This window comes from Sciurus carolinensis, chromosome 12 (assembly GCF_902686445.1).
Source record: "Sciurus carolinensis chromosome 12, mSciCar1.2, whole genome shotgun sequence".
Lineage (NCBI taxonomy): Eukaryota > Metazoa > Chordata > Mammalia > Rodentia > Sciuridae > Sciurus > Sciurus carolinensis.
The window spans coordinates 99,627,203-99,642,089 of NC_062224.1; the positions used below are offsets into that span (position 1 = coordinate 99,627,203).

The 14,887-nt window shown below is 39.3% G+C and overlaps 1 protein-coding gene across 5 annotated transcripts in view; it reads right to left on the reverse strand.

The window, feature by feature from the left end:
* Positions 1–14,887, reverse strand: part of Pla2g4a (phospholipase A2 group IVA) — a 160,550-nt gene that overhangs the window by 39,790 nt on the left and 105,873 nt on the right. For all 5 annotated transcript variants that reach the window (XM_047521190.1, XM_047521189.1, XM_047521188.1 and 2 more), the window contains 2 exons: positions 13,496–13,637; positions 2,549–2,685 (listed from right to left, as the gene is read on the reverse strand). In XM_047521190.1, coding sequence (XP_047377146.1) covers positions 2,549–2,685; positions 13,496–13,637 — 279 coding nt within the window. The remainder of the gene's footprint in view (positions 1–2,548; positions 2,686–13,495; positions 13,638–14,887) is intronic.

The window sequence follows — 14,887 nt, forward strand, 5'->3', positions numbered from 1 at the left end:
CCTACAAGAAAAACGGAGGGACAGTGTGGCTCAGGACGAAGGAGGGGAAATTGGTCAAACATGAACCTCTCCCAGTACAACCGTTCCCAATAACAATGGGTCCTGAGGGGGAAAAGCGAACTTTCATCCCTTCCCAGGTTCATCCCCAGCATCTCCACCAACAGCGAACATATACCCCACTCAACCCCAGTGCATCTTGAAGGAAGGAGACAAATACTGAAATGCTGGGTCCTAGACTTGGACCTTCCCCTATCGTAAATTAGCTCTAAATGGGGGCACAGCAGATATTGAAACTCTGGGAAACAATGGATCCCAGAGAAAATAAAACAATGGGCAAGATTTGATTACTCATCCTTTGGGATCTGGACTCCTAGCTCCCCAGAAAACAATGAGTTTCAAACTTTTTACAACTACCTTCCTAAGTTTAAGTTGGAACCTGCACAACTAGCCCCTGACTGTCCAAACTGCACATCTCCACTGAAACTATAAAACCCAGACTCCTTCTGTAACTCGAGGGCCATCTCCATACCCAGAAAATGAGCTCTCCCGTGCCTGACTGATGGACCTCGCTATAGAATAGAGGAAAGCTGGCTGATCCGAGGTTTGCTTCCATCTCCTGCCTCTGTCATTTGTGGGCCATGAGCTTACAGTAAGGGGGAACGTTCTGTGAGTAGCGAAGAGAACATGGTGCAGGAGCAACTCGAGAGGAAATGGAACCAAAAAGATACAACGGAGCAACTGGAAAGAGGGACAAGTCAAGGTGTGACACACCTCAGCTCCCGTCCCATCCCCCAAAGGAAGAAGGGAAAAGAAGAACTCCAAAAGGCACCATCATATTTGGAAATTAAGTGATCCTTGAGTGTCCATCTATTTTAAGGATTTAAGGAGTGCCTGTCCCTTAAAGAAATGGAATTTAAAAAAAGAGAACTTTGAAAGATGGAGCAAAAGTTACCCATATGTAAAAGTGTGTACAGATTTAAAATTCTCTTAATTACGTTTCATAGGACTTGTTATCAGACCCCAGGACAGGAGAATGTAGGAAGATACAACCCCAAATCTGTAAACAAAGCAATGACAGCAACTCTAAGTCAGTCCATGCATACATCATAATCATACCCCAGATCAGCATTCAATGCTGGAATTTTCTTTATCAGGTAAGTGTAACAAAGCAAACTTCTTGCAGTATGCTAGTCAGCAATGGACAACAGGGATCTAAAAATTCTTGAGTAACAGAGAAAAAAAACTGACTGAAAGAATAATAGCAAAATGATTAAGTAGGAGATTTAATGTAAAGGTCCAAGTTTTTCCATCCCAGGACTCATTAAACAGGCAGGTGCCTGCTCTTTCCTTCAAGGGAAATAATAATGATGGGCTACACCCTTCTTTCAGAGGAGATAAATCGTTTTGAGGTACAAATAACGAAACCATGGTTTTGGGTTACTACTTTTTAACCACAGAATCTGGTTCCAAATATAAGAAACTATTACATGTGTCACTCTATCTAGGCCGTCCAGCCGTCCACGAGAACATTATGGTTTAAGTCGACACACTGGAATGGACAGGGAGATAAACAGCCTGAATTTACGTGCTGCCTTTGCTGGCAATCTTGGACAAATCACTTGGCTTGTGAGTCAAATTTTCTTTAGATGAAAAATGAAGAAACTCATACCCACCTCACAGGAAGAAATGACACAGACACTTTAAAATTCTAGACATATAAAATAGAATATTATGATACAGGAGCTTTGCCCTGGCTGGGTGACTAAAAAGGTCTTGTAGGTTGGAGTCAGACTTTTTGTAAGAAGGTGGCACTCTGATTTGTATATCGCCTCTGAGCAGGAACTTCTGTTTGATTTTCAATTGGCTTTGGGAGCTAGGCAAACCAGAAGGAATGTAGTATCAACTCTGAAAATGTTTTACATTTGTTAAAAGGCAAAGCAACAAGACACAAAGTTATGCATATGGATGCTGTACCTCTCCACCTAAATGTAACTGAGCTTAAAAACATCAAAGGGAATCGTGTCAGTCTCAGTTTGAAACAAATTAGTGAAACATAGTGCAACTTTGCTTTAAAAAGTTGTTTTTCTTCTGTTGCTTCTATGGTATCTTACATTTCATTCTACTTGCCCTAAAGAAGAAAATGAATACCTAGTGAATCATATAGACTTAGACATGTTTGCTGAAAGACCACAAATCAGCAAATTGTAGGAAGATTAAATTAATTATGGGTGGAGTATGTAATTCCACTTCTGGGATATTTATCTAGAATTATCTTCAATTGGTCTACATTTTATGTTTTAACTACATTGCACATTACAGACAGGCTTAAAAGAAGCAAATTTATGGCAAAGTCCTGGTAGGCATAGATTTGTCTTTAAAATGAGCATGTTAAGTGGACGGTAGCATCAGGCTAGAACATTTCAGTAATATGAAGTTAGTGCTCAATGTTCTAAATGAGAAAATCCCCATTCTTCTCTTCTACTTGCTTGAGTTGGATAAATTCTAAACCTTTAGAATGATAAAACTAAAATGGAATATGCATACTAACCATGTGGAGCCAGAAAGACCAGCAATGTAGGTAGCACAATCCAAAATTCCTGATTCATATAGTGCCTTCATCACACCGGAGAATCCCACCATGGCCCGGAAACCCCCTCCAGAACCCAAGATAGCCACCACGGGCACCTGTAATAGAGATCATGCACAGAATGAAAATCACAAAGCATATGTCCCTGTCGTCTCGATTTTTACATCGTGCATTCCGCCATTTGTCATGAAGAAGTACAAGTTCACTTAGACTTTGGTAATGCCAAATTTTTAAAAGAGGATAAAATAATATTTCATGTAAGAAAATCAAGAACTAAAGTCCACTAGAAACCAGATATTAGTAAGGTGACCCACTTACTCTACTTAACAATAACAACAACAACAATAGAACTCTGTATTTGTTCAGTCTTCATAGATTTTGGCTTGTTTTTAGGTGCAGTGTTTTATTTGACTCTCTCAAAAACGCCTTAAGGTGAGCAGAAGTAGTTTTTGCCCATTTTGTAGATAAGAGTCCCAAAAGGATGGTGTTTCTTGTGTAAGATCTGATAGCCGGTAATCTACAGCTGAGTAAGCACCGTTCTTTCAAGTTCTGTTTACAGAACATTTAACATTTGGTGACAGATTTGATGCTGGGAGGAAAAGACAGGAAGGAATGTGGTCAGATGGTTAGGGTGTCCAGCTTTGCTCACCAGTAGATGATGCTGCCCTTACCCAGAACAAGGATTCCAGGGCACAAAGCCAGGCTGAGGGGGGACAGTGTACTCAGTCTTGGCCCAGGGGAACACATGACATGAATGCACTGTGTTTCCCGTACTTAGAAACTAACCCTCAAGTGCCCACTTACTACTGTGATGTATCCATATATTCATGGAATGACTGTTTTACAAAGATGGAAGGAAGGCATTACAAAACTCTTAAATATGGAAGAAAAAGTCGCAGAGGTTAGGTTTTATGGAAGTTAGGTAGACCAGTGAATAGCAGGGTACCTAGGACCAAATTCCTAACCCAAAATCTTCTCTAACACCAAGTGGCCTCAAATCAAAAGACCCTAAGCATCAAACCAGATTCAGCTGGAGACTCAGAATGAAAACATGTTTGACCAGTTTAGGCATCTGGGTAATTTAAATGGTTGGGAGATAAAAGCAGGGCTCAAACACAGGTTTTTAAATCATGAATGAAGTAAAACATTAAGTTCTTGAAAGCTCATCTGGAGGGGGAAATAAAGCTAAGAGAGAAAGCTTAGGTGAATTGCCAGTGGGAGAATGGAGCCCGAGGTAGCCAAATAGGTTGGACCAAAGACCTGGAGTCTGAATCAGACCCTGAAAAAGGCAGAGGCTATGGCAGCATGATAGTAATAACAACAGCAAGTTTATTATTCCAAGCACTTGGCTCAAGGTCAGGCCAAAACAGGCATAAGTAGGAAAGGGATGTGATTTGGGGACCAGAACGTCTTGTCTTCTTATTGCAGCAGGAAGACTCAAAGGAGCTAGGAAAAATAGGAATTCGAAGGGCTTAAGGCAAAGCTCATGTTAAGGTTGCTATCGCAGAAGGAAGGTCCTCTTTTTAAAGGTGAAGCAAGCGAGACACAAAGACAGCTTTCCCAGGGTCGCAAAAATAGAAAGTGGTGTCTGGGTTCAAAGCTGGCTCAGTCAGATAAGAAAGCTATTCTTTCACTTTGACTCTGAAAACAAATGTCTCCTGCTCTTCCCAAATGAACTTTGTGCCCAGGGGTAAAGAAAATGCTCTCAGGGCTTAGTTTACTTACCTAAAAATATTAATGATTCTGGAAGCGTTCTGCAGCTAGTGAAGTTCTGTATTTCATAACTCATACAGAAATATAAATTTAAAACTTTAAAATTATAAATGAGCTATTTTTTTTTAAAGGGAGGGAAGTTTGATGTATCAAGAACATACTTATGTGCCTGGCTCTATCATGGACATTTGACACATTTTGAAAAAATTTCATCAAATCTTTCCAACTTTCAAAATGGAGTCTTTTAATTCCATCTTTCAAAGGAGTAAAGCCACAGCAGTGGTCCTTGGGCCAGTAGCTAATGAGTAGTAATACTGGGACTTGATCTATGGTATGACCTGCACCAAAATTCATGTTCTTTTCTCTTTGTCATTGATTGGAAAGGAAAGAGCACTCTCTATTGAGAGAAACCACTGGATGCTTAGTCGAACTGTATTCTATACTCATATATGACTTTAAATAGTAGTAGCACAATTTTATCCAATAAACAAAGGTTAAATTTGGATGATTTCATACTCCTGGTCATTCCAAACTTACATTCAAAGAAATAACTGGTGAGTTACAAGGTATAACTTTTAGCCCTGGTTGTCAAATAAATCAGAGTAGTTCAAGTAGTTTTTAGGCTATATTTAGGTTATGTTTAGGTTATATTTAGACTTAATATCATTAGCATTCCTCTATACATGATGTCAGTAAATGTTTCTCATACTTTTCTCATATGATTATAGGAAATGAATTTTCATTTACCAAAAGCTTTGTGTTTTAAGGTAATATCTTGATGCATGGACTCATCCATATCATTAATTTCCTTCCTTACAGAATAAAATTCTAAAGTTTGAAGGACATTTTACATTTTCACAGGTTTTTAATACTGGACAATTGTTGGCGGGGCAGAGGGAAACATTAGTGTCCTTACCCTCTGTCTTAGGGTTTTCCAAAGAAAAAACTAATAGGATGGGTACATTCAGAAAGAGATTTATGATAATAAACTGGCTCACACAATTGTAGAGACTAGTTAGTCCAAATCTGCCAGGTAGGTCAGCAACTCCAGACTCAGGAGAGCTGAGGGCCATATGACGTCCACAGGAAGCACTGGGGAAGTCTCTTCTGCTCGGGGAACCCCGTCTTTTTGTTCTACTCAGGACTTCAAACGCTAGGACGAGGCCCAAGCTCGTGATGGAGGACCATCTGTTACAGAGAAGTAAACAACACCTGCGGCGAATCTAGCGTCTGCCCTACAGGCTTCCTCCATCGCGGCCTCCGACAGGCATGTACCTGTTAGACCCTCCTTGATCCTAAGAGGTCAGGATCCTCATCCTCAATAGTAAGGGCCTTTGGGTCCCTGCAAGGGTCTTCCCCTCAGTGACTGCAGCTGGGGTCTCTGGGACATTGCCTTCCTGACCTCTTTGCAGAGCCCTTTTTATTCCTAGGCTGTTCAGGTCCCACTAGGACCTCAGCTAGCATGACTCAGCTCCATCTCTCATCCGGGAATCTGACCCTTGCTCAGTTCATCTTCCTGATCCTACACACGGAGTCCTCCACTGTCTGCTCTTCAAGTTTATAACCCATAACAGGACAGAGAATTGACAGCACCAAGCGCCATTGTCAGAAGAAGGCTGGAAAGAAGGAATATTCTAGAGGAAGGAAATGCATCAACAAAGGAACAAACATTCTTTCTGAAAACTTAAAGTCGATTTCTCCCTTTGCTCTAGTCTTTCGCTTGACTTACATGGCAAACCTAAGCACAGAGGGAACCTATTTTACACTTCAAATATCATCCACGACCTTAGTTTAAATTGGGGTATGGTCCTCACAGTTGTCTTTATAGAGAGGTGCTTCCTCTTCTGTTCTCTGCTGAACACTGGGTCTCCTCATTTCCCAACACCCTAATTCCAGATTTTAGTTCCCAACCAATCTGCTGTTATAGTCAGATTTTAGGAACCAGAGACACTATCTAGAAACATTTCTCTTCACTTCAGGGATCATAACCTGGAAACTTCATCTGACTAAAAGCTATTTTAGAAAATTTAAGAGTGGCCTCTGAACAATCACTGCACATCAAAGATTCCTGCACACAGAGTCTTATGTTATCTTCCTCATAGGAATGCTCAGTCCTTTATTCAGGGAGAAATTACTCAAATTAGAGACAGCGTTCTAACAACAACCTTGCTTATCAGATTTGAATTCCACAGCAAACAAGTTCAAAGAGAAAGGACAGCTTGAAGAAATGGCTTCATGTAGACAGAGAGATCGTGAAAGTGGAAGCTGATCACAGCAGAAGCCAACATCGGGAGGCCCGCACCAGTCCAATCTGAGCAAGGAACTGCATACTTTAGAAGGATTTCCACTCAAATGATTAAAATCAATAGATTTTTTTTAAAGTCTGGGGTTAGTAAAAATGGTAACTGTTTGACTAGTTTATTGTGCAGGCAGGAAAACTAAGGTTACTAACTTTGACAATTATTATCCCAGGGTCCTATGCTACAGAAGAGCAGCATCCAAAAATATGTACAATAACAAGTTTTATTGAGTAACTAGTATGTGCTCTATGCAACTTGCAAGTATTGGTACTTATTTTCATTCCACTATAAGACACATTATCTCCATTTTGTAAGCAAGCAGTGGTAAAACACTGTGCCCAAATTCATTCAACATTTTAATTAACACTGAGGTAATGACACTGATGCCAATTTTTGAAAGCTGAGAACAAGATAGCCACAGTCTCTACCTGCATTGAATTTTGGTTAGTACCATTCCCTTGAGAAAGACAATCCACTCTTTACACCTTGAGGCTAGTTGCTCAATACTGAGCAAAAGTGAAGATTTTGGCAAGGAGCCTGGAAGTGGGAACTTAGGAGAACCAAAGAGTAACATAAAAATAGAAATACAGTCTTTTCGTTAAGGAAATGCAGGGTATCCATTATGTTCCAGCTGGTTATTTCTGCCAAGAGAAAAAAAAAGTACAAACCAAAACCAACACAATAACAAGAAGTTTTCATTCTAGAAATGACTTCCAAACACATGAATTTAATATATTTGAAGAATCGTCCAGAGAAAAAGCATGATTACCTCATTTCCTATCTGTTGCAGAAAAGTTTGTTTACTGCCATTTGTATGAATGTGAAGCCAAAGATTCTATTTCTGCTCCAAGGGACACTTACTCTACCTCCACATAAGGAGTGCCAGGGGGTGCACTCTGGCTTCTCTTTTGAAGAACCCAGGAATAAGTAGAACTGGCCATCTATATCGTCACATACATTTCTAATCCAACAGTCTAAATAGGGTCTGTTCAGTCAAATTTCTGCCCAGTAACAGCTTCCTCCATTTCAAGACCCTGATCTCTCTCAATCATTCTCTCTTTTTTAATTCATCCCATGAACACAATGCCAAACCATTGCCTACACCTGTGCCCTGACTCATACAACAAAACACTCACTGAGAATTTACCATTCTAGAAACTCTGCTGCATGCTAGGAGTATAGAGATGAACAATGCAGATCTTGCCCTGGTCCTCATGAAACTGACATTCTAATGAAGAGGACAAACACTATCAATTTTTGTACAAGTATTTTTAAAATACGATTGTGGTAAATGCTGAGTAGATAATGTGTATAAAAGTGTCATACTACAGAGATGCAGCCACATCAATGTTCACTGCTGCTCAATTCACCATAGCCAGATTGTGGAACCAACCTAGATGTCCTTCAATTGATGAATGGATAAAGAAACTGTGGCATATATATACAATGGAATATTACTCTTCCATAAAGAATGATAAAATTATGGCATTTGCAGGCAAATGGATGAAACTGGAGAATATCATGCTAAGTGAGATAAGCCAATCTCAAAAAACTAAAGGACGAATGATCTCGCTGATAAGCGGATGAGGACATATAATGGAGGGTGGGAGGGGTTAGCGTTAGGGTTAGGGTTAGGTTTAGGATTAGGGTTAAGGAGGGTGGTAAGAATGGAGGAAGGAAGGACTCTATAGAGGGAAAAGAGGGGTGGGAGGGATGGGGGGAAGGGAAAAAATAACAGAATGAATCAAACAACATTACCCTATGTAAATTTATGATTACACAAATGGTATGCCTTGACTCCATGTACAAATAGAGAAACATGTATCCCATTTGTTTACAATAAAAAAAAAAAACAGAAAAAAAGAAAAAAAAAAGCGTCATAAAGAATATAACTGAGAATCCTAACCTAGATTTGGGGAGAGGTAGGAGGGATTGATGAAGGAGAGGGTTTCAGGAGAAGTGATCTCTGTGCTGACTAATAATGGGAGTGTGTTAGCTAACCAAGTGTGGAACATGAGCGACATATTGAAGAGAACAGAACCAAACAGAACTTCATCTGGGAAGGGGTTCTACAGAAACATGAAATGAAGAGGCACTTATTGGGAGAAGATGTATGCATTTGGAATACACTAGCAAAAATGGAGTTGGAGATATTTAATGTGACTGAGATCCCAAGGGCAATGGAAGAATTTTAATCTTGGGATTGATATAAAAAAAAAAAATTGTTTCAAGAAGGTCACTCTGAATTCCAAGTAAACAGAAAGTGAAAAGAAGGAGACTAGAAACAAGCAGGAACCCAGAGAAGAGAGATTTTTTGCTGGGATTTAGACATGCTGCTTGGAGCTGTTGGGAGGTATCCAAATGACGACATCAAGGAGCCGTGTGGACGGCCCAGCTGAAGCCCAAGGGAGGCGCTGAGTTGTCAACCCACATGTGAACATCCTCAGTGCAAGGGGCTGGGTGGCATTGGGGAGGGCGAAACATTTCTCATGAAGGATCTAGAATGAGGAGAAAGAGGGCCTAGCACTGAATCTTGAGGAACTACCATATTTAAAGAACGCTCCCTAGTGGCTCAGGAGGCTGAGGCAGGAGGATCTAGAGTTCAAAGCCAGGCTCAGTAAAACCTAGGTGCTAAGCAACTCAGTGAGACCCTGTCTCTAAACAAAATACACAATAGGGCCAGGGATGTGGCTTGGTGACTGAGTGCCCCTGAGTTCAATCCACAGCATCCGCACCCCCAAAAAAAGACTTCATCTCAAAATACAAAAAAAGAAAAAAAGAAAGAGAGAGAGAGAGAGAAAGAAAGAGAGAAAGAAAGAAAGAAAAGGAAAAAAAATCAAAAAATGCTCCCTAGGAAAATTTGGTAAAATATCAAGGAGGCATGATGAAAACCAGAAATTAGTAAGTGAAGGAAAGAGAATGTTGTAAAAAGTAGGAAGACATCTGCCCTGGAAGCTTCAAGGGTAGGTAAGACAGGGAGAGCCACAGGCCTTGGCATTAGGGAAGCAGTGCAGGGCGGGAACCTGAGGGACACCGGAAGTGAAGTGCACTTGTGTGGAGACGACTGGAGAAGTGTGTCTCTGAAGGCAAGAGAGAGAGGGGAGCAGGAAGGAGAAGAGAGGGTGGAATCCAGGGAGATAGTTCTGTCCCCGCTTCTTGGTAAACTTTAGTTTAGAGCATGTTTATGTTTATGTAGGAAATATTCACACTTGAGGACGGGCTGACAGTATAGGGGTAGAGTGGCCCGGGAAGGCCACTGAGATCCTGGGATCCCCAAGAGGGCTTGGGATCCAAACCTGATATGGATCTGCATTTGAAAGTAAGGGGAACTCTGCGGGGAACTCAGGCAAGTTGCAAAAGGTAGGCATGCCCTCTGCAGCCCGTCAATCCTGCAGCAAGAAATGGAGGGTGCGTCCCTCGTCACTGCTCCATTCTCTCTGATGAGGAAGCAAGTGGATAGGTCAGCAATTGGGATTAAAAAAAAAAAAAAAGTATAATAGCTGCAAAATCTGGAAAGCAACCAGAGAGGGAAGCTGAGATCACAAGGTAGGGTCCTGAGTGACACTGATAACCATGAGTTAAAAGGGAATCCGTCTCCTTTTTCATTCTAGCAAGCTTATTCCTCAAGGTTCAGCCAACAGGCTTCAATTCTAGGACTTTCTGTCATCTCTATCTCCACTCCCATTTCTGTTAACTTAACATAATTTTTTTTTTTTTTTTGGCTTAAATATCTTTCTCTCATACTAGGCTTTAAACTTACTAAGGAAGGTGACAGTGAACGTTAAGCATCTCGGTTTCACTCTTCTCCACTACCTAGCACAGTGTCACAGCGAATAACAAGGAATGACAATGAAAAGAGCCAGGCGCAGTGGCGTATGCCTGTAATCCCAGTAGCTCGGGAGGCTGAGAAAGGAGGATCTGGAGATCAAAGCCAGCCTCAGCAAAAGTGAGGTGCTAAGCAACTCAGTGAGACCCTGTCCTAAATAAAATACGAACTAGGGCTGGGGATGTGGCTCAGTAGTTGAGTGCCCCTGCCTTCAATCTCTGGTACCAAAACAAAACAAAACAAAAAAGAAATGGAAAGAGCCTGAAAAAAATCATGTGGAGACAAAAAGAAGAATTGCTACTGAAAGGGTTATTATCTATGATTTTCTTTTAAAAGAAAAAACACACACACAAACTTCCCAAGAAGTTTCTTAGTAATTTGTAGTAATTTACTAGAAATTTCTTAGTAATGTGTACAGAAGGAAGTTTGTTCAGGTACGAATTAACCTGACACAGTAACCAACCATGAGTTTCACCAGGGATCTGTCAGGGTAGCAAATAAGATGGAGGATCAGAGGAAATTCTCTTTTTCTTTTTAATAGAAACTTCAATAGAGATTTCACTTCCCCTCTTTCCAGAAGGAAGTCCCCATAAGCAGCATTTTATCTCCTACATCCACTTTCATACCAACAAAAACCACATCAGCATTAACAGATTGGTGTTCCACCCCTGTGGTCACCTAAAGCACATCTGGAAATCTGCAGTTACCTGTGGAACATGGGTGCTCACCTGGCTCCCTTACTCGGAACTTATGTCTCATTTCCAGTTGTATTTTGCTTTTAATTTGCAATAATCCCTGTTGAAAACCCTGTTTGGTGTGTGTGCCTATGGGAGTGTGTCCATATATATCTACTTAAAATATTGTTTTATGGAAAATAAATTATGTTCAGTTAAAATACTATTAACAGAAAATCTCAAAGAAATAAGTAAAAAAATTACCTGATATGCCACTAACAAGAAACTTCACCACTACCATTTGATGCGTCTTATTACAGTGATTTATCTTTGTAAATTTTAGTTAGAAAGACAGATCAATAGAGAAAAAGGGAGAGAGGTACATAGTATTTTACATAGATATAGACAGGTAAAGAGAAAAATGGATAGTCAAAAACTAGATTATAAACGGGGCACCGTGGGGCATGTCTATAATCCCAGCAGCTGGGGAGGCTGAGGCAGAAGAGGATCACAAGTTTAAAGCCAGCCTTAGCAAAAGCAAGATGCTAAGCAACTCAGTGAGACTCTGTCTCTAAATGAAATACAAAATAAGGCTGGGGAATATGTTCAGTGACCGAGAGCCCCTGAGTTCAATCCCCGGTAAACACCCCCCCCCAAAAAAAAACAGATTATAAATATGTTATTGGACACATTTTACTTATTGGAATTTAAAGGAAGAAAAGCATGAAAGTATAATGGAAGGTTTATACTTTCAATATTGGGTCACAAAATACTTTATTCTAACATCTCTCTATAATTAGAATTATGAAAAACATTAAAATGTGGAAGTTATTACTTTCAACTACTTGATCAATTTTGGATGGTATCTTTCAACTCTGAAATATGAAAAATCTGGAACATTTCCTTTCTTCCTCCCCTATCACATTTAACTACATTGTTAATTATAATATCATTAACGACGAGTTCACAGTTGAGTTTTAGTCTATATTAAAACTAATTCAATAATCCTTTTATATCTGAACTAATTTTTTTCCCACTCATGAAATAAACATCTTATCTATGCATAAATATGCCTGTTTTTCAAAATATGTTAATGAATATGTTAACTGTGAAATGTTATTTCATGCTAAAAAGACAAATGTTATTTCATGTTAAAAAATGAGCTATCAAGCCATGAAAAGACATGTAGGAACCTTAAATTATGCCATTTAGCTAAAGAAACTACTTTGAAAAGGCCATGTACTATATAATTGCAAGTATATGACATTTCAGAAAAGGCAAAACTCTGTAAAAAGTAAAAAGATTAGTGGTTACCAGGGATTAGGTGAGAAGCAAGGATGTTTTGATAGAGCACAGATTTTTTAGGACATTGACACTATCCTGTATGATACTATAATGGTAAACACATACCATTATACATTCATCAAAACCCATAGAATGTACAATAGCAATTACAAACCCTGAAGTAAACAATGGACTCTCGGTGATAATGTGTCAGTGTAAGTTCATTGATTGTAACAAACATACCACTTCGGTGTAGGGTGTTAATAGTCCAAGAGTATGATAGTTAATCTATGTGTCAACTTGACTGGGATAGGGGATACCCAGATAGCTAAATAGTAAAACATTATTTCTGGCTGTGTCACATGGGTGTTTTCTATATTAGCATTGAGTAAGTTAACTGAGGAAAGAAGGTCTGCCCTCACCAGTATGGGTGGACATCATCCAAACCAGAAAAGAACAAAACAGTGGAAGAAGGGCAAAGGCTCTCTTTCTCTCCTTGACCTGGGACATCTGTCTTCTCTTGCCTTTGGACATCTGTACTCCTACAGGCCTACAGTCTTGGACTGGTAGTTATACCAGCAGATCCTCAGGGTTGTCAGCCTTTGGTCTCAGACCAAATTTCACTTCTTAGTTTTTGTCTCAGACAGAATTGTGCTTCTGTCTTTCCTGGCTTTACAACTTGCAAAGAGCAGATCATGGGACTTTTTACCTTCCATAACCACATGACTCAATTCCTGCCAGAAATCACATATGTGTGTGTGTGTGTGTGTGTCTAACTAAAACTGAGAGACCCCTGCCTAAAACTGAGAGATTGTGCATGCGTGGGACAGGAAGTATATGGGAATCCCCTGTACTTTCTGCTCAGTTTTTCTGTAAGCCTAACACTGCTCCAAAAATTAAGGTTAAAAATAAATATTACCAAACTTGAACCGTGTTCCAGCTGACCTCCCTCAAATAGTTTTCATTTTCAAACCACATGCCTTACCTGAAGAAGTTGACAGCAAAAGGCTCAATCTTAATATTGCTATATTTGGATGAAATTTTTGAAGAAAGGGTCCATAATTTTTATTCTGAAATAATTATAATAACACTGCAAAAATTTCCAACTCACATCCCGTGTAGAACTCAATCCTTCACTCTTCTGGGGACCCAGGAGTTTCTTCATGTTTTCCTTGATGTTCTCTTTTCTCTGCTGTCTGAAAGTTTTCTCCTGATCACACAGAGCCATGCTGAACCGCAGGTCTGGGCATGAGCTGTGATATAGAAGAGAGGCGTCAAAGTCAGTGTCCCACAGCCTCGTCCCACCCCAATCCAGCCCCTCAAGACCTGGGCAGCAACACTGCTGTGGCCACCTCCTTCCCTCAGGGACCGAAAGCAAGAGGACAAAATGATGGATACCTAAAAGCACATGTTCCAAGGAATGCTTTCAGAAAAAAGGGGAGAATATAAGATGTTTAGAAGAAACAAACAAGCAAATAGCCCCTGATAAGTCATACGTTAGGAAAATAAAGACTTTGTTTCAATAAAAAGCACTTTCCTAGTAAAATATAAAATAAGAGAAGAGACCACAGAACCTCTGGGCTGTGTTCTCTATGCTAATAATGTATAATCTTTACAAAAAGCACACTAATTACTACTTCCTGAAGGACAAATCACTTCGCTCACCAAACAGGAAGTATAATCAATAATGAAAATATACAAGAACAAATATTCAATTGAACTAGCCAAGTTCAACAATTCTGTTATTAACTAGTAATTCATACTTATTTCCAATTCTTGGAAAGGTAAAGCAGTACAATTTTTCTCATATATTATTTTGGGAATATAAATGTGCAAGACATTTTGAAAGGCAACGAGACATCAAACATCAGAAATAACTAAATTATCCGTCACCCTTGATCTTAGTAAAGCTGTTTCTGGATTCTACTTCAAAGAAAGTAGTTGTAAATCTTGAAAAGATTTTATTCACATTAATCACATTAAAGAAATCGTCATTAAACTATAGCACTTCGAAGCATTGGATTATATAGTTATTAAACTTGATTATTATGAAAACCACATAAGGGTACAAAAGAGCAAGGTAGTGAATTCATATACTGCAAATCTAGCCTGGGCTTGGATTTTCTCTCTTGTTATTTATTGTGATAGATTAGGTGTCTTCAACCCACTTAAGTAATAAAAATCTCACTTGTACAGTTGTCCCTGTGACTTCTCCTCAATTTTACTGTCTTTCTGCTCCTTACAGCAAATTACTACCTTAAATTTGGTCTTTATCATTCCACTGTATGTCCTTACACTTTCACAATATATATCAAAATTCCTAAAAATAGAGGATCTTTTTGAAGACTTTTAATTTTATTATAAATTTTATCAATGCAAATGATTTTTTTCCATTGAATATTTTATCTTTGTGAATCATCTGTATTTAAGTAAACAGAAATAACTTAAATACTTTTACTACTGAGGAGTATTTTCATTAGATGAATATACCACAATTTATCCA